The 23,601-nt window shown below is 39.8% G+C and overlaps 1 protein-coding gene across 9 annotated transcripts in view; it reads left to right on the top strand.

Annotated features, from left to right (window-relative positions):
• CUNH10orf90 (chromosome unknown C10orf90 homolog) overlaps positions 1–23,601 on the top strand; it is a 197,564-nt gene that overhangs the window by 141,155 nt on the left and 32,808 nt on the right. For 8 of the 9 annotated variants that reach the window (XM_067533408.1, XM_067533411.1, XM_067533410.1 and 5 more), the window contains 2 exons: positions 3,751–3,845; positions 7,647–8,772. In XM_067533408.1, coding sequence (XP_067389509.1) covers positions 7,674–8,772 — 1,099 coding nt within the window. In that variant the 5' untranslated portion in view covers positions 3,751–3,845; positions 7,647–7,673. Of the gene's footprint in view, positions 1–2,890; positions 2,913–3,750; positions 3,846–7,646; positions 8,773–23,601 lie in introns of those variants that run through there. The other variant, XM_067533404.1, reaches the window with a different exon arrangement.

Genomic DNA, 23,601 nt, shown 5'->3' with positions numbered 1-23,601 from the left:
CAGAGTCCTTGCCTGTACAAATTGTGCTGTGCACACCTTAGATTCATAACATACTGTTTCTCAACAAAAACAACAAGAGTTCTGTGGCACTTCCCATCTTTACAATCCTCTGTGTTTTAACAGGCCAATTTCAGACATCACCTGAGTTTGCTGCCAGGTGGCCCCAGGCAGACACCCAGGCACTTGTGTAGGAAATTCAGTTCCAGCTGCTCTCAGTAATTAAGAACACCATAGGCTATGACCAGGTGTCCAGATGCCAAGTAGTGTATCATTTGGTCCAGCAAACAGTGCTGTGAGAAAATAAAAGGATTAAAGGTGCAGTATAGATAGCAAGGGTCAAGATGCCAACAGCTGCCTCTCCCCTTTTCAGGAACTGGACTGTACACTCAGCATGCACCCATCTACAGAGCCTGAGGATACTGTTGGACATATTGAGGGACCAGAAAAGTCTTCCTCAGTATTCATTAAGGATAGGGTCTGTGAAAATAGGTTGCAATGGAAGGGGAATCCTCAGAACTTCATGTCAGGCAGGAACAAGCTTTCTTTTCTCCCTACACTGATAGGAAATCCTTGAAATGCCATGACTTCCATAGCTGTGTGTCAGGGAAATATTGAACTTTATATTTTCTTGAATGATAATTGTTCTAGCACAAAGCACTTTGTCAGCAACAAGAAACCGTATGGGTGCTCTGTGCCTGACATTTACTTCTAATCTAAGTGGTTGTTATTTCATGCAGTGTCCTCAATTTAAATGAGGAGCTTCAAGCTCTTTTCATAAGGTCAATATTTGTGTTTTTACAGTTCACATGAATTCACAAATGTGAGGCTTCCAAGAATATATATTTGAATAATAGCAGGGAAGTTGGAGGAGGTTTTTTTCACTAATTTTATTAATCCATTGCAGCAATTGTTAAATTGTTTGCCAAAAGTCTGAGTCTCTGCCAAAACTGGGATTCCCATGGTAGCATAAGGGTGTCATTACCCACACTGTGCAAAAAACCAAACTGAATGATTTAGCAGACAGGAGAAACATTCACTCCCCCCTCCTCTTTCTACCTTTCTCCCACCATGCAATGGCTGAACAAATCTACATCAAGGAGATCTCTGTAGAGTCGGGAGGTTGTATCGGTGGACTGTAGCCATAGCTCTATGGATATGTTTTCACTGCAAAAAAAGGTGTCTTCTTAATCCTGGTTAGCTGACTCAAGTTAAAATAGCAGTGGCAACTTGGGTTAACAGCTCATGTTAAAGCCTGCAGGGGAACCAAAGGTTGTACTTGAGTTAGCTAAATTGAGTTAAGCACACACTTTTTTTTGTAGTGAAGACGTATCCTATGAGAAGTTACCTTGAGAGTAGTAATTTACATTTTATATATTATATATATTACATCTTATTATATATATATATATATATTATAACTCTGTGGAGTTTGATATCTTATCCTTGTTTACCCTTGTAGCATTTCTTCTCTTTCTTGGACTTTGAATAGAAGTCATCTGAGATAAATACAGGAAAAGGCTATCTGGTACAACATGCCTGCTCAATTTTGATTTATGTTAATCCAGCCTTTCAGCTTTCCTTCTACACTGTGATTAGCATTAAAAAGTCAGCATTTACCCACAGTTGCCTCATAAAGATATCTGAGAAAGCTGTGGTTTTCCCACTTTACTGACAATAAGAAACAACTGATAACTGTGGGTTAATGATGACTTTTCAATTACTACCATTAAATTTGGCAAACCTCTGATTTTCTCCTGAACTCATTCTTACATTTTGCTTTCGTGACATTCCTCTGCCACTTATCCCACATTTATTTATTAAAATTTGTATTTTTAAAAAGCACAGAGAAAGGGCACATTTGACATATATTAAAAGTAAATCAACACGTGCAGCAGTCTCTCTTCACTCTCTTCAATCCACATTTAATTCATCAGCATATTAGTAGACTGCAAGTATCCCATTCTCCCTACAAACACCAGCCCACACGGTACTTCCCTTTTCCCAAACAATTGTGGATATATATGGGCTTTGCAGTTTCCTCTAAAGATCAGCAGATTTATTTGGTCTCTTCCAGAGAAAGGGGAGGAGTGAGTTTCAAAGCTAAAGACCCCTCGTAGTCACATCTGTGCCAGCAGCACCAATTGTTTTAAACCAGGGAAGCAGCAGCTCAAAAGCATTCATCGATGGCTGAATGAAGCAGTTATCACTGTTTATGTGGCACCTGGGAAGGGTTAGTTTGTCACCAGGAGTTCTGTGTTGCTAAGTAATTCTGAAAGAATCTTACTCCAAACATCATAACCATTCCTGAGTTCTCTACCTATTTATATCCTACTTCTTGGAGCTTTTACTGGTGTAAAACGTGACTCCATGAACTTTCTTTCACCTTTGCAAGAACTTCTGTTGGCTCCCCTCATATCCCCCCGCCTTCCTGACTCCCTTCACCTCTCCTCATTGCTGGATTCTTCAGCCTTGGGATCTTCTTTGTTGTTCCATGCCTGCACACTTTCCATGGCAACAACAGCCTCTTTTTGCTATGGTGACTAGTGCTTTACACAGTGGGCGTGATCTAGCACAGAGTTACATCAGCAGAGCCCCAGTGGTGGAAACTGTGCCCACGGGGAGGTTGCAGCAGTGTGAAGAGGTCTGCAGCCATTTAGCATTGCCCCCAAAGAGGACTATGGGCACCCCAAGAGATATTCTCTATCATTGAATCCTTCTGAGCAGCCTTGGCCAGCAGGCCTCCCATGAAACCCCAGCTGCAACTTTCAGTGGCCTTCCCACCGTGGAACTCTGAGGAACAGTTCTCACTGGAGCAAATGGAGTCAAACCCTTCCCCCTCCACTGGCTCCCTGCATCAGTGGGAAGGAATCAAATGAGGTTTTGCAGATGAGGTTTAATGAGCAGTTTCTACAGTAAGGATCTGACTTCAATTCCTCTGCTAATACAAAAATGCACGTAAAATGAAATTACATTTACTAAAAACTGCAGCCTTGTGTGGTGTGTTGCTAAAACCTAAAGCCTATGTTTCTATGACTTTTTACTGCAAAGTTGGCTGGGCAGAAGAGTGAGGGGATTCTATGCCATTTAAATAGTTACTTATTTTATTACTTTGCAGGTTGCTTCTCGGTGCTTATTACAAAATGAAAGGAAACATAATGTATGTAAAATTACTCACAATGTCTGGTGTTAAAGAATGCCCAGCTACAACAATCCCAGGAATCATGCTGCCCAGAAATCTTTTTGAGAAACCCACACCAACACCCAAACAAAATAAATCTAACAAAAGTTAGACAAAATAAATATACTGATATTTATTAATGTGATTTATGACCACTGTAAGGCCCCTTTGCACTGCAAGGGTGGTATACAGTGGCCTTAGTTCAAATAAAAACAAGGTCCATAATATCTTGTATCATACACTAGACTCAGGCTCTGCAGATTACAAAAGACAGCCAATTTGTGAAGGTCCTTAATCCAAAACCCATTGGAGTCAATGAGAGACCTTCCAGGGCCTTCAATGGGTTTTTGATCAGGCTTCAGAATAGCTTGATACTGCAGCCTCACAGTGAGATTTTAAGTACAACCACTGGAAACAGTGAAATGTGGTCTCTCAGATAAGTGGATCCCAGACCATTCAGAATCTGTTAGAGAGACTCATTTGCCTTCTATTTGTACTCTGTTTTATTCCCCATTTAGCTATACCATCATGTAGTTGACAGTAACATTTCTACTTTCCCCCTCTCTTCCTAGGAATCAGAGAAAAACAGTGTGGTGCTATCAATCCAAAAGAACTCAAAAGCCTTCTGCACAATAATGCTACAGAGAGAGAGTCAAACTCCACTAAGGTAAAAACAACAACAACAAAAACCCCACAGTTGAGCTTTCATAGTTGTCAGCAGAATTCATTACAGTTTAAAAAAAAAAATGATCATCCTGTCTCCACCATTTTTGTTTGTTTGTTTGTTTACCGTTGTTTGTCTCAATTTAGGCAGCAGAAAAGCCAAATAAAGTGATGGCTAAGTGGTCATGATTCTGTTTGCATTATATGTAATACATCTTATTATCTATATTCTTGTTGAAGAAAAATAAAATGCATATTTGGGGGAAAAGAAAGTGCTTGAGAAATATCTCAGGCAGATTAGACCAATGATACATGTAAGCTAAGCAATATGTGGGATTCTTCCGTCCTCTGATCCCCTGAAAATAAAGCCATGAATTTGCAATTCATCAGAATTCTCTTTCCTTTTGCATTAAGACCATGAAGCTTGTAAACTCTCAAAAGAATGTAGGGTCAGCTCAGAGAGATGCATTACCTGCTCAATACATTGGGAGGAGACATTAAATTATAAAAATAAATAGTAAATAATCATTCAAAACTCTGCTGCATGTGTTGAAACTAATCAGAAGCATTTTTTACTTGCATTTGGACTCTTACTTGGGATTCCCTTCTGTTTTGTACTTAACAAAAGAAATTAAATAATTTTTATGTTAATTGCTGGAGCACATGAGAGAGACAAAATAAAGCCAAAGTCAGGACATTTATCCTCATTGATCTGTAAAAATTGAAGGGAGGTTGAGAAGATTGGAAGCCATGCAAAGGTCTTAAAGATGCAGGTTGAGGTAAATATTGTGCAATGCAATAAATGAAGAAAATATTGTTCAAGACAGGGAAAAGAATTAGAGAAGGGAAAAAATACATTTCCTGGGGTTGGGAAGATATTGGATTGTCAGAGCCACAAATAGTTTAGAAGAGGGAGGAAATTTCCCTGGCTTTGCACTGTAAATACATTTTTGATCTGCTGTTTAGGTCCCAAAAATCTACCTTCCCGAAACCCTAATCTGAGGATTATTTAAAAGCCAGTATTCTGTGCTATTTTCCTGTTATGGCAATTACACAGCAATCAGGGCAATAGTTTGCACAGAGTGTGATGGTTTTCAGTGTGGATTCCTCCAAAGGGAAGACCATATGGACCTCCAATCTATCATTCTGAGCGTCCCATCTCAGAGCATAGACAACAGGATGCCCTGTGATTACTAAGATTTCAGTGCTCTGGTGTGAGGCTCTTGAGCTGGCCAAGAAGAGATCTGTAGGTGCTACTGTAGTAGAAATAAATAATAATGTCAAGAGAAGGGGTTAAGAAGAGTGGAGGCAAAGAGAAAAGGATCTGAGAAGGCACAGGGAATATTTCAGTAGAGATAGTAAAGCAAGTACAACTTGGCTCCAAGGCCAGAAGCAATAAAAATAAATTTCTGAAGTGAAAATAGTTCCTTGGATGGAACAGATTGTTGTCAGCCTTCAGGAAAAATTTTAAACCTTGGGGGAATGTTTTCTCCCTCTTGGGCTATATTTTACATCTGGTGCTGTCCAAATTAGTCAATATTTGTATAATATGGTTTTTTTTAATTATGGAAGTTGTGGGTGGTCAGATACCATTGTGAAGGGTGAGGTATAAGAATCTACAGTGAGCAGAATAGAGTACTGAATACCATTTAAACTCTTGCAAAGCACACAGTCCTTCTAAAAGAAAGAAAACACTATTCCATCTTTTGGCATTCCCTTTATATTCACTTTCTCCTCATCCACCTAACAAATTCCAAAGTTTTGCATAATTAACTGAATCCAAGCCTCACTCGGCTTGTTATTACTTGTAGGTTAGCAATGGTGGTGTTGGGGGAGATGGTCTTTATAGGCAAATGAGCAAGCCACCCTTCCCCTTTCTTGTTATGGCCAATCTGATGAGGGCAAGTAGCCTCGGCAAAAACTTTAAAAAGGCCATAAAATTCTACCATAGTCCTGTCTCCACTCAAAATTTACCAGAACCTTGTGTGTGTGCATGTCTAATGTGTCATCTAATGCCTGGTACAGCTACAAATATACAGGGATGGTCTCATAAACTAAGGGAAATTAAATAACATTTTGTGGCTATGATATGAAGTCAAATTGTATGTGTGTTTTATTTTTGTAATTTAAACAAAATGTGTAGTAAATGATAGTATATTCTAATCAATTAAAATGTCCTGTACTTTACTCCAAACATTCATAACAGTGATTATCTAAATTGAACATTTTGGTGTGTCTATCTGAATGTGTGTTTATCTAACTATGTGCACATACCTGGATACACTCATGTTCAATTCAAATAACAGCAGTGTATTTCTGAATATACAACTATTCCAATGTACACCTCTGGGTGATGGCTGGCTGAAGGGATTGGTAATGGGCTATGAAGCCTTTGACTTAATGGTCACAGTATTGAATCTAGCCATAGTGGCAATGATCAGTGTTTTTGACCAGTTGTTTGGTGCCATACATGAAATGGATTTATATCTCAGCACAATTCCTGGTAGACACATTTTTGCATCACACAGCCCACCACCTTAGTTGGCTGCCTGGATGGCACACAGAGCAGGTAAATTAAGGACAGAAGGGATATAAAGAAATCCTACTTGCCCCACAAGATTGTCCCTCAAGAATAGAGTAGAAGTGTATTGGTGAAACTGTTGTAGAGAAGTTTGGATGCTGGCTGACTGTGTGGTATTACCTTCAGTTGAATTTCCAGGGCTATCAACCTCGCTGACTTCATGAGCTATAAAATATCTCACAAAAACCACCTAAATAAAAAACAAGTCATTCAGCTATGACCATTCACCATGGTCCCAATCCTGTAGAATTTACTTTGTGACCTAGTGGGAACTTTGTCTGAGTGAGGAGTGAGGACTCTCAGATCATATGGCCAAATTCCCTGCTTATGGAAATTGATGCAGCTAACATTGACCTCAGTAGAGATTTAGCAAATTACACCAGCAGAGAATTTGGGTCATATACGCTGCATGAAACAAACATTATGTAACCAGTCATCTAGATAATAATTGTAGTTAGAGTTAAACTTCATGCTTACACTTACCTGATAAGTTTTAATAAAATAGCACACTCTTTTTCACATCTAAGGACATCATGTACATTCTGTTAAGATAGATGATGATTGTCGTGTTTAGAAAAATGAATCTGGACCCTGTCAATCAATTTTGAGCATATGCCTCCTTACACTTATTTTGTGCAGCCATCATATGTGACGCTAGTGAATTAAATGGTATCCAAAGCACTTACAGGAATTTGTGCATATCTTTTGTGGGAGAGAACATGGAGGAGTTTCCCCCAGGGTTATATTTGATGCTTTTGTGCAACTGCACTGACCCAACTCCCACATAAACACTCCACAGAAAATCACAGAACACCTACGTTGTTCATTTTATACAGGCGATAAGTGCTTAAAGCACTTTTAATATTGCAGTAGATCAGCATGAAAGAGCAGGTTATAATCTGAAATTGACAATCACCATTGACACATACATTGTTAGACAAACGTAAGACCAGACACTCCAACTGAGAGAATCAGTTAATGATTCAAACTAATGGTTTTAGAATGTTTAATTTTTGCATAAAATGGATCTGATTTTTGCTGAATTCTTCCAGACAATTCTGAATGGATTTTAGGAATATGTCTTTGAAATGGCAGAAAGCAGGCTGGTACAAAAAGAAAGTTAACAAGAAACCTTGAACAAACCCTATTATAGAATCTGAAGGAGAAATAGTTACATGTATGACAATAGAATATTTTAATAATTTGGATCTTTTTCATTTGCAGGAGTCCCTGGCATCACAAAACACAAAAATGATTTCATCCATAGTCATTTCACAGATGATTGATGAGAATAAATCAAAAGAAAATGGGTCTGCTTTGCCTATGCAGTCTGTGATCACTCAGCCTAATGCTTATCATACGAAGCAATCTCTGGCTAATCATAGTTCAGTCAACATTAATAGAGCATTCGTGTTACTTCCCAGCAGATTAGGAATTCAGGCATCTTTCGATGACAACATATCTAGAACAGACTCTCATACCACAGAGGTAAAACAATGTCATAATCCGAAAAAAGGATTTGCATCAATAACAGTTACTGCTAGACGAATTGTTCCACCTTTTAACAACTCAGTGCAGGTAGCTGCTACTGATCCTCTGTGTTTGAAATGCAGGGGAGGTGATGTACTAATGAATACTACTGCTACTTCAAATAATACAGGACGAGCTCAGCACTGCAAACCTTTGCATAATCAAGAGTTTTATACAAACCGATATGCCACCAGATTAAAGGTTTCTGAATCTTATTCACAAGTATGTGAAGGGCATGGAGACTGGATTTTTAACACTGAAAACAAAGAGAACAGAATGTTTCCTCCAGGCAGTCACAAGAAAAAAGCACCAGTTTCATTCACTTCATCTGTTCACTTCAAAATTTCCCAGCAGTGTCCAAATACAATCTATTACTTCAGCAAGTCACTTTCTATAAGTATTGACCAACCTCAAATTAAAAGTCAAAAAATTCATAGATCAATATTATCCTTCAGTATAAATTGCAGTTCACCCAGATTAACACCAGATGGAGCAGACGGCATAGCTAATGGAGAGTCAATAGCAGAGATAATTAAAACAAAGCTCCCAGAAGAAAACAAGACTCCACTCAGAGCAAATTCAAATGCAGATTTTAAACAAAATAATGTAGATAAAAAACAGACAGCAGAGAAGGAATATCTGAGTACTGCATGCCCTTGGAAAAGTACATCTCCCTCTGAATGTCCAGCATTTGTGGATATACCCAAAGCAACTAATAATTTAATAGTCACAAAGCAAAAAGAAGATAATTCTGATAAACAGTCTAGTGGCAATGACATTGAATTGTCCATCCAAGTTCCTAAATGGAGTGTTGGTGCAGGTAAGTAATTTGTAAAAACTTGAGTTTGTTTCAGAGATGCCGATTGGAACAGACCCACCACAGCAATATTATGCAAGCAGGTAATAAAAATCTTTGCTTCTGCAAGAATAACTCCATGATGAGTCTGAGTGCAAACTAGACATTTTAAATTCTAGGACTGCTGTGGATATAATGTTTTCCATACCAGTGAAGGATGCTGTCTGCCACAATATAATTAAAGTGGTACCAATGTTTTCAGTATAAAGCCCCTATTTTTAAGCATCAGTAACTCTAACATAAATATTTGTTCCAAGCAACATATAAGCTCTTAGCACAAAAGGAATTTGTTATGATGGATTTGCTTTTAAAATAGACATGGCAGAAAATAAGAAATGAATGGATTCAGAATGGTTTGTACTCCTTATGATTAAAAAAGATTGTTTCTAGCTTTCATTTGGAAGGTGATAATAATAATAAGCTAAGTCTCTGGCAAAATAGATGGCAATTTTCCCAGTGTAAAGGCCACAGGATCATCCCCAGCAATGTTTTGCAAGACTTTAAAACATTTCTTCCAAATATCACAAATCATTTGACAAATATAAAATTAACCCTCACAACATCTCTTTGAGTCAGATTCTGTAAGGATTGCTTCAGTCACTGAAGTGGAACGCAGCAGCTGTTTTACAGTGCACAAACAATAACTACAGATCAGTTTTAGGGATAAGAAAAATTTGACCATACAGGAAAAGAATGCAGATAGGCAGAATGCATTCAGATGAGTTGGAATTTGGCAAAGACACCAGGACTAGCACACTTTCTCTTGTGAAAAATGCCATGGGATGTAGTAATGATTGTAGGTGGGCAGAACCTTGGATTACGATCACTGTATGAACATTAACTAATTAAACCTCAAAACAACCATTTGGACCTGAGTTTTTTCCATTTTACAGATGAACAGAAAAGGGGAGACAAAGGGATTTTGTTCCAAGTCAGACACTGACTCTGTGGCAGAGCAAGGCATAGAATCCCAGTGGACATATTTCCTCACCTCCTGTTGTTGTCACTAGATTCACTACCTCCCTGTCTCTGCAATGTGTGATAGTAACCCTTATTATTAAGGTAACATAATTAAATAGGAGATACTCTATTCAGAAAAGCTGCTGCTGTACATCCTGGGTAACTTATCAATGGGAACTTTCAGCAGGAGGGATCAGTGAGACCAAGATTTTCAAAACAGAAGACAAGGTTTGGTTCCTAAATCCATATTTAGGCACTTAAATTGGTAGCTGGATTTGCAAAGGTACTAAACTTCCAATGACTGAGTGTTTAACACAGTTTGAATATGAATATTTATTAAACACATGCCTCTTGCCATTGGAAATGACAAACCATGGTTGAGAGGAGAAGGGAAATGGAGAGGAGATGGAAAAAAATGGGCGGGGTATACTCTCTGATTGATACTATTAATTTTACCCTTTCACTGCTCTGCTCAGCCATGGTACCTGTATATCTATGGTTCTTCAAAATAGGCTGGCAAATACCAATCTTCTGTTGGTATTTTGAGAGGAAAATGCTATGTGTGCAAGGCTCATCTGCACACAGTTTAGATGCTGCATGTGATTTACTATAGAAGTGGTTATCTAGAACAGTGTATCTTAACGACCAGTCCCTGAGATCTCCTTGACACAGTTTAAGAAAGCAGCAAGCTGGTCCCTGGTATCAAAAATGTTGAGAAACATTGATCTACAATATTTTTTTAGACTTTTCAGTGGTCAGGAGATACAGTGCTTTCCATTAAAAAAATCAGCATTTGCTAGAAGTTATTAGGAAATGATGTGTGAGACTACCACAAGTTATCCCCCTATACTTTAAGAGAAAATAACTCTGGTAACCAGAAGGGAAGTGTTGCCTTTTTTAATGGCTTACACTATTTGTGCACAGGACAATGTAATATGCTAATGTGTAGTTTCTGTATAATAGATAACGTGTTTTGTCACCTTACTGCAGCTTTCCTGTGTGAGATTTGTAAATACAACTGATATGATGTCTCCGAAGGGCATGGTCTTTCTTGTTAGGATCCAAAAATTAATGAGCACTCAAATACTTGTCAACCTTTAACTGTGACAAATCTTAGAAAACCTAGTAAAATTTATGACTCATGTACGCTGTTCATTAAAACGAAAGGGAATTTGGTTTGATTTTTTTTTACCTGTGAGAAAATGAAAAATAGGGTTCTTTTGCATCCATAGAATCATCAAAATGAGAGAGGAAAAAGCTCTATTAGGTTGACTAGTCCATTCCACTGCAAGCGCATTATGTTCCTTCAGTTTATTTAGGCTTTTGTCTAGACTAGTTTTAAATATCTCATGTGATGAAGCCATAGAGAGGAGCTATTTCCTCTTTGCTTCACGATGTGACACCTCTGTGTATGCAGCCAAAACTTCAGTAACCCTTTTAGATGTTATATCACATTAAAACGAATCTACTATCCACTATCACCTCTAAGTATTTTTCACCATTACTACTTTCTAAGTGTCTGAGTCCCTTTGTTTCAGTTTCTTTCTCTCAAAATGTACTAGTTTGAATTTGTACATGTTGGAATCTGAGTACTACTAGATGTGTCTCCTAGAGCCAGGTAGGTCCAATTGCAAGAAATGCCTTCTTCCAGCTAACACTAGCTAGGAGACTGTGCCTAGTCCCTGTGAGGAGGACTAGCAATCGTGATTCAGCATCTGAGATGAACATTCTTCATCTCAGGCCTAGACTATTACAACTTTCTTTACCTAGGGCTATCAGAAAAGGCCAACAAGAGACTCGAGGTGGTATAATATGTGGCAGCCTGCCTCTTGAGGATGACTAGCTGCAGGAAGCATATTGTACCAATTCTTTGTTTTCCATTGGTTTACCATATACTATAGGGTCTAAATCAGGAACTTGAGCCTGATCTCTATAACTTTTAATGGGATTGAACTTGGCTACCTCAATGATAGTATTTCTGTTCTTGATGCTCTGAGACCATTGCAGACACAGAAACTATCCAAGTCCAGGGTGAAACTACTGAGAGCTGGAGGCAGTGTTTCTTCAGGGTTCGGTCACAGGATATGTAACAAGCTTGCTCACATTATGGAAGATGAGAATAACAATAGAGTCTGAGGAAAAATATGTAGAAAGAAGAAAGAACTAGAGAAGAGGAAGACAAGAGAAACAAAGAAAGAAAAGGAATGATGAAGAGGAAAAATATATTAATATTCCCAATTTAAATGACTGAGCCCAAGAAATACAAGAGAGAATCCCTCATTTTATGTTCTTATGCCACTTTTATTCTATCATACTCATTAAAACAAAAAGCCTTTTTAACTGCACCCACTAAAATACCTAAGTCAGTGAGTTAAAAATGTCCAAGGCCAACACTCATTTACCTTGTCCCCTGTTATAATATAGCTTAGTTTGGTTTGAAGGTGGCCAGGCCAAACTGCATTTCATCCCAGGCTTCAGTGGGAGTTAGGGCTGTGCAAGGAATGTAGGATCAAACCATTTGACAGCAAGCAGCCCATGACACCATCCAGTGCATTGCTGCATTATAAGTGTTAGCTTGCCAACTAAGGTCCAAGCAGCTTAAAAATCTGAATTTATATAAATTTGGAGCTCTAAATAGTTAGCCAATAGAGTCCTGTGGAATGCAGGAAGGGGAGTAGGTAGATAATATCCTCACCAGGATGAGGAAAGAGAAAGTCAATGAGTGAACTTTTATTTTGGCTTCTAATTGCTGCTCTATTAAAACAAATTCAGTTTTCATGTGACCTTATTGGGGATATTAAGTCAAGCAACAGTTAACAACCCTTAGCACTTTCCATATTGAAATCACTCTAAAAACATAATATAATGCAGGGGTTCTAAAGTTTTTATATTAATGTGGGCCTCATGTTAATAAAGTGTCTGGTGGGCCTCTTCTCATTTGTGATTACATATCACAATCACTTGTGCAACTACAGCAATTGCTTACATGGCATAAACATATTAGAAAATTATTTGGTGGCTGTTTAGCTGTCTTTTAGTGCAAATTGGCAGCTGGAAACGAGGATAGCCAGTACCATATCACCAGACAGGTCTCCATGGACCACAGTTTGGATTGGGCAAGTGAGTTGTGCATCAGAAGCATCTATCTTGTGGAATGGGAAGGTATCTTCATTTTTCATATGCTGTTGACCTGATCCTCCACTGAGCCTCATCTTGTGTATTAGATTTTACACCAGTGCAAAGTGCATCTAATGGGGTAAATCATTAACATTCTGAATTGGTAATGTGTTGCACTCACTTTCCACGGTCAGAGATGACTATGGAAGGTGCAGGGCAACAGAAAGAATCCAGCCAAGTTTTCATACAACTTCATCTCATTCTGTGTTTTTAATTTAAATTTTATTGTAGGGCTTCCTGATAGCTAGTTGTGCCTATTGCAAATAAAATTTGTCTTGGATTTCAACAGCTGAGTTTAATAGTGGGTGGTGTCTAAAGAAGTGTCAGTTAGCAATAGGCCTCTTTGCCTTTGATGTAAATGTGAAATGACTGATCTCAAGTTATTGAAATATTTTTTGTGTATCATACTATGAACATATTTTTCTATAGCATATTTTGGGGTGAAAAACTGGAATATGTTTATAGATGCTACTTCTACTAGTAAACTAAAGCTCATTATCAGCTAGTGCACAAAGTCCTTTTTCATGGTTATGAGGTATGAAAGCCCTGTTTTAGAGCTGTGGTTTCACCTTTCTTGACTATGTATTTTAATTAATGGCACTGTAGAATTTAAATAAATGAAAATAAATGCAGCGTAGTCACTTCTGAAGCTGCAGCTCCTATATCCATCAAAGAGCTGTACTGTAAGTGCATCAGATCCATGTGTTACATGTAAAAACAAGCCAGAACATCAGGGGTGGGATTTTTTAAGCTTCCTAAAGGCCTTTGGGCACCTAATGCTTATGAATTTTAATGAGAATTGGACATCTAAATCCCTTAGGCAGCTTTGAAAGTCTCAGCCTGTATGTGCATTTAGTGCAAAACAGTCGTCTTATCAAAATAAATGAAACTCATCCAATACAACACAGACTAAATCTAACTCAAGCTACATACACATCTCAGGTGCCTGATGATGACATCACAAACAACTTCAGCTTTATTCTCATGGTGATTGTGTTGACATCAGGACCCTTTTAGGTCATAATCTGTGCCCTCAGCAATTAAATCTTTGCCAGTCTGAGTCTGCTCGTAACTTTTAATGAAATATTGCCTTAACCTGCTTAGGATAACTTAAACTCTAAGAGTTGCAACAGAGGTACTTTCATTACAAGCTGTGGGGGTAGCATGTAGTTTACCTGAATGTATCATAAATACAAGGTACGTTTAAAAAATAGGAAAATAGTTTCTCTTATTTCCATTCAAGCCAGGAATATAAAGATCTTTTTAAGTCTTAATTTCATACCTTAATTTGCAAGAAGAATAGCATGAGATCTTGCAGGGTGTGTGTGATTGTGATGCTCCCTGGGTTTACTCATGGCTCTGAGGCATCTCACTAGCACATGCCCTTAAGATGAGGAAGCCTTATCTGTGCCTGTCAGGGGTCAGCTCCCTGACACCACAGGCAACACAAACCCTCTCCTCTGTCTATGCGGGCTTGGTCGTGCCTCCTGCACTCCAATCCTCAGGTCTGCCAAATGTCCGCCTTAGATCCAGCATCCAATATCCTTCCCCTTAGCCACTAGATACTCACAGAATTTCCAGGCCCACCATTCCCAAAGGAACAGTACGTGGCAGCTTACTCGTCACACCTTAGAACACAGCTACACTTAACACACAGCACTTATGCTTGCTTTCACTATAAACAAATCTAACAAAGTATAAAGAGTCCTATGATAGCAAATGGAAATATTGGAAACAAATAGTTATGTATAAAATAAAATCATAACGTGCATTGAGAACCTACATGCAACTAAAAGATGCACTCTTGTCTGATAAGATACCGGTACTACATACTCCAAATTCCATCTGACAGCATTTTTCACCCAGGATTGCTGAGACCCTTCTTGCCTCAAGCCAAGACTGCTGGCAGATTGCCTCACCCAGGTGAAGGGCGCCAGAGTGTGTCTCTGCATCCCCAGACATACCAGACCAGTCCTTTGGTCTTCACCTCTAAAACAGGGTTTCTCCTCTCTCCCACTCTTCCCCTCTCCTACTGCTGTTTACCTTTTCCTGGTAATTTCTTTCTGAAGTCTTTGGGAGCTCTTAATTAGCATTTGACTCAGTATGTATCTATTTCAAGACATACAATACACAATGGTCAGCCAGGGAGTACAATATTCTATACATGCTGGAGTCTAGGGGAGTTGAGAATGGTGAAGAGCACAGAGAAGGAAGCAGCAATAATGGAGTTGGGAGGTGGTGAAGGCATTCTACAGTAGAGTTAATTAGTTAAGATGGCACATGCTTCAGGAACTTTGCAGAATTGGTGCCAGGCAGACAAGGGTTAGGAGAGAAGAGTTCAGGATCAAGAATGACACCTATGTTACATATGGATGTGATAAATGGAAGGTGTGCATCAATGAAGGAAACAGAGGAGAGAGATGGTGTCATAGACCTAAGAGGAGTGCTTCTGCCTGTCAGTCATTTAGCTGAATGACAGCTGAAATGAAAGCACAAGTTTACTTGATCAAGGCAGCCTAAGAAAAGGGACAGGTAAAGCTAAGAAAGGAGCTGATCTTGTGGAATGCTGAATGTCTCCCAACAGATTGTAAATTTGCTTTCATTCTTGAGCTACAGAGTTCCTTCAATTAATGCTGGAGCAAAAAGAATTCTGGCAAGTAGTACTTCAGCCTGAAGTGTTTCATCAGCTCTTGCAAGGACAACAAAGATATCTGATCACAAGTCTTGTTAGTTAAAGGGGAAAATAGCTGGTTTTCAATTATTTTATTTTAAGATGCCATATTTAAGCATGTATCTGTTGTTTGTTTAAAATATTTAATATTTGTACTTGGGCTATAAAGTGATTCAAATATTTAAAACTTCATTATATAATTTTTAAAAATCTTTCCATTTATCTGAGCTCTTCTGTCCTGGTCTCATAGACCATTAAAGGACAAGCACCCTGACATCCCAAAATGATGCATTCTGGGATGTCTGAGCGCTCAGCTACCACAGAGACATTCGGATATCATGGTGGTGAGTGACGTAAAAATGCTGAGCTAGATTACAGAGAAGCTGACATATATTGTGCGGGGGAGGTACCTGAAATGCAAAAAGTCTGTTTAAAAATGTGTTATGCCTTGAGCGTTCCTGGATATTTGGAGCATTCAGCACATAAAGACAAATTTCCTTCATTTTTACTGAAATATTTATAGGTCACCTTTAAACTAAAGGGAATTAATTCATGGTTAGTAGGCTAACCTAATTTGTTACAAAGGAATAGGAGTGGAAAGTATTGATAGTACTGTATTTATTTTAAGTTATTGAATACATTGGAAAGGTTACAATGAAAAAAAAAGTGAGCTTCTGAAGTGTCTTTATCATCTGCCCTTGAGGAAGTCACGACACAAGGGCCTAGAATTTAAGATTAGTAGAAAAAATGATTTGGTGTTTAAAATGTTGCATGAGAACTGTTAATTACAATATAGAATTTATTGTATAGGAAGTCGAGTAGCTGCAGCTGGTGCCAGTTTGTTGTCCAGCATCAGTGTAGAGATAGTGGCGGTGAAGACAGAGCAGAATGTGAAGTATGACACAGACAATTTCACTTCAGTGTACACCTGCTAACCATGAGGGGTCAAATCCTCAGCTGGTGTAAATCAGCATACATCCGTTGACTTCAGTGGAGCTATGCTGATTTACACCAGCTGAGGATCTGGCTCATAATGTTCATAATGTGGCATTATGGATGTAGCAGCTGGTGCTGACTTGTTCAGAGCAGAGGATCACATGCCTAAAAGCATATGAAAAGGAGTACTTTGATGTTTTGCTTCAGCTGGTATACATTTAGAAAGAGGGAGCTTGTTCATTTTCTCTAGCTCTAAATATTTTGTGTCTTTGTGTATATTTCACATTAGGTGGTTTGAAGGTCCCAATTTTAGGAGAACATCCCAATCCTGAAAAATACTGCATAACTTTTGTAAATATTAAGCACCCTCAGCTTCCATTGACTCCAGGAGTCACTTAGCACCAACAAAATGTAGGCCTAGCTGTATAACTTGTAGTCAGCAGTCAAGAAAGCTCTTATTCTTGGTTCCCTCTTCTCTCCCTTTATCTTTTTCAGTATAGAATTTCCCTTAATTTCAGGGCAATCATTTTACTTGCCTTAAATAGACAGGGTATCAAACGTTATAGTTTTTGCTCTTTCATTTAAACTCTGATTGTCAATTTTCCTCTCATTGCAGAATCTGGTGGGATGAAGAGAGGGGATGAGGCTCATCATATCTAAAAAGAAAAATAAGGGACTAGCCCAAGTTTTTTTTTTTTTTTAAATGGAACTCGTATGTATTTAATTTAGTTAATTATTTATTTAGAGAAAATATGGGAATCAAAGAACATTTCATCTGCCCCCACCCCCACTCCATGTTGCGATAGAGCTCCCATTAGAGATCATGGGAGATAAACATACACGTGAAGGAGAGACTGTACTCCCAATTGCATAAACAAAAGCAGCCCCTAGACCTGCTTTCAATTACATGACTGGTACTTCAGCAGCAGTTCATTAGATTTCTCAGTGACCTTGGCTGTAATCAGAGCCATCATATTTTCACATGGAACTAATTGTTCTTGAACAATTTTTCCACTGTATAAGGCTATAAGGGCCCTTCACATTAGCCATGGAGTCCCTCTCATCCCACTTATTTTAGGGCCTGATCCTGTAGTACAATCAAGCGTTTATCCTTCAACAAACATTAGTCCCAGTCTTACATCCACTGGCATGAATAACAAAGCTCTCATTGACATGCATGGCGCAGGATCCATTATTTTCTCTTGACAATGAAAGGAAAATCACATTCATTTGTGTCTGGAGTTCCTTTCTACCCCATTTATGCTATTCTAGGCATTAATCCAGTACAAGATCATATTCCACGTTCCTGGAATTTTCCAAGGAAAATTCTTTCAATTCTCCATAAGTGAAACTGATAGTGTTAATTGATCTTTTTTCAAAAGGAGAGCAGCTTGTCTAGTAGGAACAAAAGTTAAAATATAGACTGTTCTCATTTTGGCATATTAGGGACAGATTGTTTCCTGTCTTCCTTCTTTTTCAGCCATTTGCACCTGTTCAAAGTGAGTGAAAAATACCACTGTTCTGATCTGCCTACACTTTATACTTATGCAAAAGACTATGCAAGGCAGTGTAGGCTGCTGAGGTAACCTCAGGTCTTCAGTGATACTTGCAGGACAAGATGGCATTGTCAGATAATTAGAAGAATCTTTTGAGGTGAGCCATATGGAGCCACTGACTACATTGCTTGTCTGAGGGAGTCAGTGGGCCTGAATCTCCTCTCACTTACACTGGTGTAAATCAATAGTAACTTCACTGAAGTCAATGAAGCCAGACTATTGTAAATGAGTTGAAAATCTGGCTCAGTCTGACTATGGCAAATTACCGGAAATAGTCAAGTGAATAACTAGGTACACTAAATATGCTTTGATCATGTGGCCAGTGTTTCCTTCTTGTCACTTTAAAATCCCAGGAGCCATTTCATTGTATTGAGTCACTGAATATTTGTATAAAAATTAGCACCAAAAATGCCTTCTCAGCCACTATGATACAGTGTAACATCTTCTACTGTGACATCATTATGATGTGAGTATGGATGTCTAGCCTAGAGAGCATATTGAAATATGTTATGAAAAAGCCTCACAAATACATCAGCCAATTTTCATAATTTTCTTAATAATCGTTTTCATAATTTTTCTTAAAAAACACCAACAGAGACCCACTCAGCCTAAGGATCAGCTACCTGAAAATGTTTGGTTTGTAAAAGATATTGCTTTGCTACAACATGATCAAAAAGACACCATGAGAAGGGCAACAAAGATGGCTCGAGGTATGATTCTAGGATTCATTATGATGGAAAGAAGAATAATTAACAGGGGCTTGATTGAGGTATTCAAATTTATGACGGGGCTAGTGAAAACTGAACACTTCCTTCTTTTATCCTGTCCCAAATTACAACAAGAAGTGGAGGGAGGGACTCAAAATGATAATGACAGTAAATATAGGCCAAATAAAAGAAAACTCTATTTTATGCAGTGTGGAATTAATCTGCGGAACTCACTGATGCAAGACGTTGAATCAAATAATGTTGCTGGATTACTTCATGGCCACTAAAATATTCTGTAGCTGTTCAGCATAAGATACTTTATAGTCAAATCTAATGGTTCAAGTCATAAGATGATCTTGCTGCAGATGCAGGTGTTAGGCAGAATTATTTTTCTTCATTCTGATGCAATTGTTCCAAATTGTGCTCTTATTCCATCAAATCTCCCAACTGAAGCAGCATTGGGTTTGATCAGTAAATCACGGCCTGTCCTAAACTGTAGTGCTGTTGAATAGTGCATTATTATACCGGTGTTCATTGTAATTCCCTTATTTATCACAAAATAGTGTTGAGAGGCTTAATTAATTGATTCAGTGCTTTTGAGATCTTAAATTGGAAGGCACTATGAAGTGCTGCTTGTTATGGGCAGAGTCAGCCAGTTGATTAGATACATTATGGGATTTTTTTCATCTTCCTATGAAACAACAGATATCAGTTAACCCCAAACCTGCCATGAACTCTAGGCAGGGGGTGCCCTCTGCCTCTGCTGTGTGCTGAAATCAATGGGCAGGTCCAATCACTCACGCAGGTCCAGTTTCAGGACTGGAATCTAAAGGGATAATACCTATGTAAACCTTCATACTGCTTTTTGACAAATACACCTTTTCACAATCAAGTGTTAGTTTCCACAAAAATAAACCATGTGTGTCTTAGAAACTGAAAATATGTGACTACCTAGAACACCGCTGACATTTTTCCATTTTTAAATACAAAAAAGCAACACAACAGATTCAGCTTCTAAGCTTTCTTTGAAAAAAACATTTATTTTCAAAGTAAGAAGGGTCTGGTACAAATAAACAATAAGAATACGTATCCTTTTTCTTCCTTGCTCTGCCTTGCCCTTGCAACATGGTGTGATTATTTATAAGCTAAAAGCTCAGCCAAATATGCCACGAGTTTCCCTCAGAGTTCCACTAGTGCCCTTTGATTGTTGCTATTATTTATTCTTGGTATTATAGTAGCATCTAGAGGCCCCAACCACGATCTGGGTCTCATTGTGCTAAGCATTACATGTACGCGTAGTAAGAGGCAGTCCCTTGCCTGAAGAGTTAAACTCTAAATAAATAAGACAGAGAAAATGTGGGGAAGGAAACGAAGGCACGCATGGCTGACGTGACTTGCCCAAGGTGTCATGGCAGGTCAGAAAGAACCCAGGTTTTCTGACTCTCTGTCCAATGGACCATGGTGTCTCTCAAGGGTTTCCTTTTATTTGGGACCTACAGTGCTCTGTTAACCTTGTTCTCTAGGCCTTGAGCAAAACTGGACAGTTGGGATGAATGCTGTGATAGTTGTGATGTGTATAAACCAGGGGTAGCCAAACGGTGGCTCGTGAGCTGCATGTGGCTCTTTTACAATTAAAGTGCAGCTCATGGATCCTCCTATCATGTCCCCCCATTCTCTGCCTACCAGACTGGGGTAGGGAGCTCAGAGCTTCTGCTCTGCATCAGGGTGGTGGAGCTAGAGGATTCTGTCCAGTGCGGGGGAGGGTTTGTCAGTAAGTTTGGCCATTCCTGGTGTAAACAGAGTGAGATGAATAGGGGGTCACTAAATACATCTTTCCTTGAAAGTCAAATAGGATTTCTTGAATCTGTTGTAAATTCCACCAATCCTCCCCACAACCCATTTGTAAGCGAGGGGAATGGTTCTGTTATTGTAGGGAACTTTCCTGGCTCATACACTACCCCGGTGGAATTGGCTAGCAAAAGGATCTGAGTCCTTGCTCCCACTCCCTTTACCCAGAGGCTGCCTGACCTCAAGGGCTCCCACTCTCCTGTGTGGCAGGGTCCCTGTAACCCCAACAAGGCTGAGTCCAGGATTCCTGGGGGGCTCAACCCCCAATCTTGTTCTGGTCACTTAGGGCAGGGGCGTGGCTGTCCTCACTCCGGGGTACTAACTGTGCACTGGGCACTTCCTTGACCCACTAATCAGTGCATATAGTTCAAAGCAAATATAATTTATTAAACAAACAGCGATCAAAAATCAAATAAGAAAAGAGAAGAAAGGTTAAAGGAAAACACCCAATGCCTCCCCCTGACATGGGGGCACCACACACAATATCTCCGGGGTGTGACGAATGTTCACAGTCTGTTTCTCACAGGTCGCGGGCCTCCTACCGAAGCCCAGGCTGCACTGCAGGGATGCCCGCAGGTCGGACACTTGCTCTGGTGGTGGCCACACATCCCCAGGCTCTAGGTGGCAGGGCCCTTCTCCCCAGCATCAGCCACCCTGTCAGGGTCACGATCCCCCTCCAGTCCGGCCTGCATGGCCTCTGGGCTGGTAGCGTCTCGCTACGCTGGGCTCTGCCCAGGGCCCCCCTTGTTTTCCTCAGCTGCTCATCGCACCCAGCTCCAGACGGCCCCAGCCCCAGCCCCAGCCCCACTCTGCTTCAGTGTGGCTCAGCTCCACTCTCTGCTCAGCTCGGCTCTCTGGGCTGCTCCTCTGGTTCTGCTGCTGTGGGTCTGCTCTGCTCTGCTCAGCTCAGCTCAGCTCCGCTCCCTGGCCTGGCTTCTCCTCTGGCCTCCCAGCTGCTGTTTGCTTTGTCCTTAGCTTGGCCCCACTCTAGTCTCTGCCCAGGCACAGGCAGGCAGCTCCAGTTCACAAACAGGGGGTCCGCCCTCCTGGCTCCCTCATTGGCCTGTCCGCCCTGTCAATCAGGCTCTCTCCACTGGCCCTGCGGGTTGTCCATTTCAGGGTCCTGCTTCCTCAAGAGATGCCTTGCCAACCAAAAAGATCCACTAAGTTTCAGTAAGGGGCTAACAATCCCCTTTCACATTCATTCATTTATATTGAAAAACTAACATTGAAAGGCAGCTAAAGAGAGATTTTTTTGCTTGAGTGCCACACAGTGGGGCTCAAATATCCTGCTGGCTTCTGCTAAATAACATGGGCTTGACTTCTTCTTGACTGGGTAAAAAAGTGATGATATTCTTCCAAGTGTCACCTGCAGTAGATTGTACAGATCTTCACAATATGTTTGCCCCTCTCCTTTTTCACATGCTTTGAACAACAGTGAAATAGTTAACAATATTGACATGTATAGTAGCATCACTGAGCATCTGAGTTAACACCCTATAGAGATCACTGGGGCAGATCCCCCCTCTCAGAGCTATAGTTTCAAGCTCTTTGTGTACTGCAACAGTTATGCTGGGTTCATGTTTTGAAGGTTTTCTTTGTAATCATGAGAGCTTGAGACTTATGTTTTTGCTTTAAATGAAAGCTTCGATTCTGGAGCAGAAGTTGCCAGCTTGGGGGAAGAGGTTACACAGCATATATGCACATATGGCCCCAATTTGAGCACTGTATAAAATGTAAACCATCCGGAATGTTTTGGAATTTTTAAAACACTGCGTTACTATATATACAGTGGCTGCACTTACAAGGTTCCTTTCCAGTTTGAAAGACTGTGTGGGTTTGAGAAAGAGACTGTGTCTACACTACAGACTTCTGCCAGCATAGCTATGTTGGTCATGGGGGTGAAGATGTGCGATCCCTGACTGGTAGAAGTCCCTAGTGTAGATGCGGCTATGTGGGCAAAGCTGTGCTTTTACCAGTCTAGCTTGTTTCATCTATGGGGGAGAGGCAGTGGTGGTTTTACTATACTGGTACAAAGAGCTGGGTCAGGTCTACATCATAAACTTACATGGGTATAACTACGTTGCTCAGGGGTGTGAAAAATCCACATCCCTGAGTGACGCAGTTATAACGACCTAATCCCCGTTGTAGACAGTGCTATGTCGGCAGGACGGCTTCTCCTGTTGACATATCTATCGCCTCCTGCGGAGGTGGATTAATTACGCAGATGGGAAAAGCTCTCCTGTTGGTGTAGTAGTGTCTTCACTGAAGTGCTACGGCAGCCCAGCTGCGGCGTTTTAAGAGCAGACCTGCCCTAGGAGAGATTTGCCTTTATAGGATATCAGTATTCCTATACTAGTAAACCACACATAGTGTAGACACAGCCTAAGATGCCCTCTACTTAAAATGAGACAAACTATTGGAACCAATAATATTTCTTAACACGTATGTTATGAATTGCTACCACTGTGGTTCTGTCAGGACTGGAGCTGCTGAGTACCATCAGTTCCTCACCTCACCTTACCTTGTGGGAGGTGTTCAGCATTTCGGTGGATTGGGCCAATGTGGAAAATAGCAGGTGGCCTCAAAAGAAGAATTTATCTATGGTGTGATCATCTGATTTCAGTGATGACACATAGAGAAGCAACCTATACATCTGATCATATCCTGTCAAGATTGCTTGCTGATCATTGATAATTCATGGCTCTATACAGCTGTTAAAATGTCTTTGATCAATTTCAGAGTTATTTTGTCATGAATTGTAAAAATCCATGATGAAATAGTAGGAAGCAGTCTAAAAAGCCTCTTTATAATGCAGTAAAGCAAGAAAGAATATTTAGAGACAATGGCAAAAGAAGTATATTTTTGCATAGGCTAGACAATATTTCTGGGATGATAGAGTTTAATCTATTCTAGTGCAAAACAAGGTCACTTTCTT

Source organism: Emydura macquarii, unplaced genomic scaffold (genome assembly GCF_026122565.2).
Source record: "Emydura macquarii macquarii isolate MOO-44397 ecotype Brisbane River unplaced genomic scaffold, CSIRO-AGI_Emac_v2 contig_3343, whole genome shotgun sequence".
Taxonomy (NCBI): domain Eukaryota; kingdom Metazoa; phylum Chordata; order Testudines; family Chelidae; genus Emydura; species Emydura macquarii.
The sequence above is the reverse complement of the archived record's forward strand: the minus strand, read 5'-3'. Positions and strand labels throughout refer to the sequence as shown.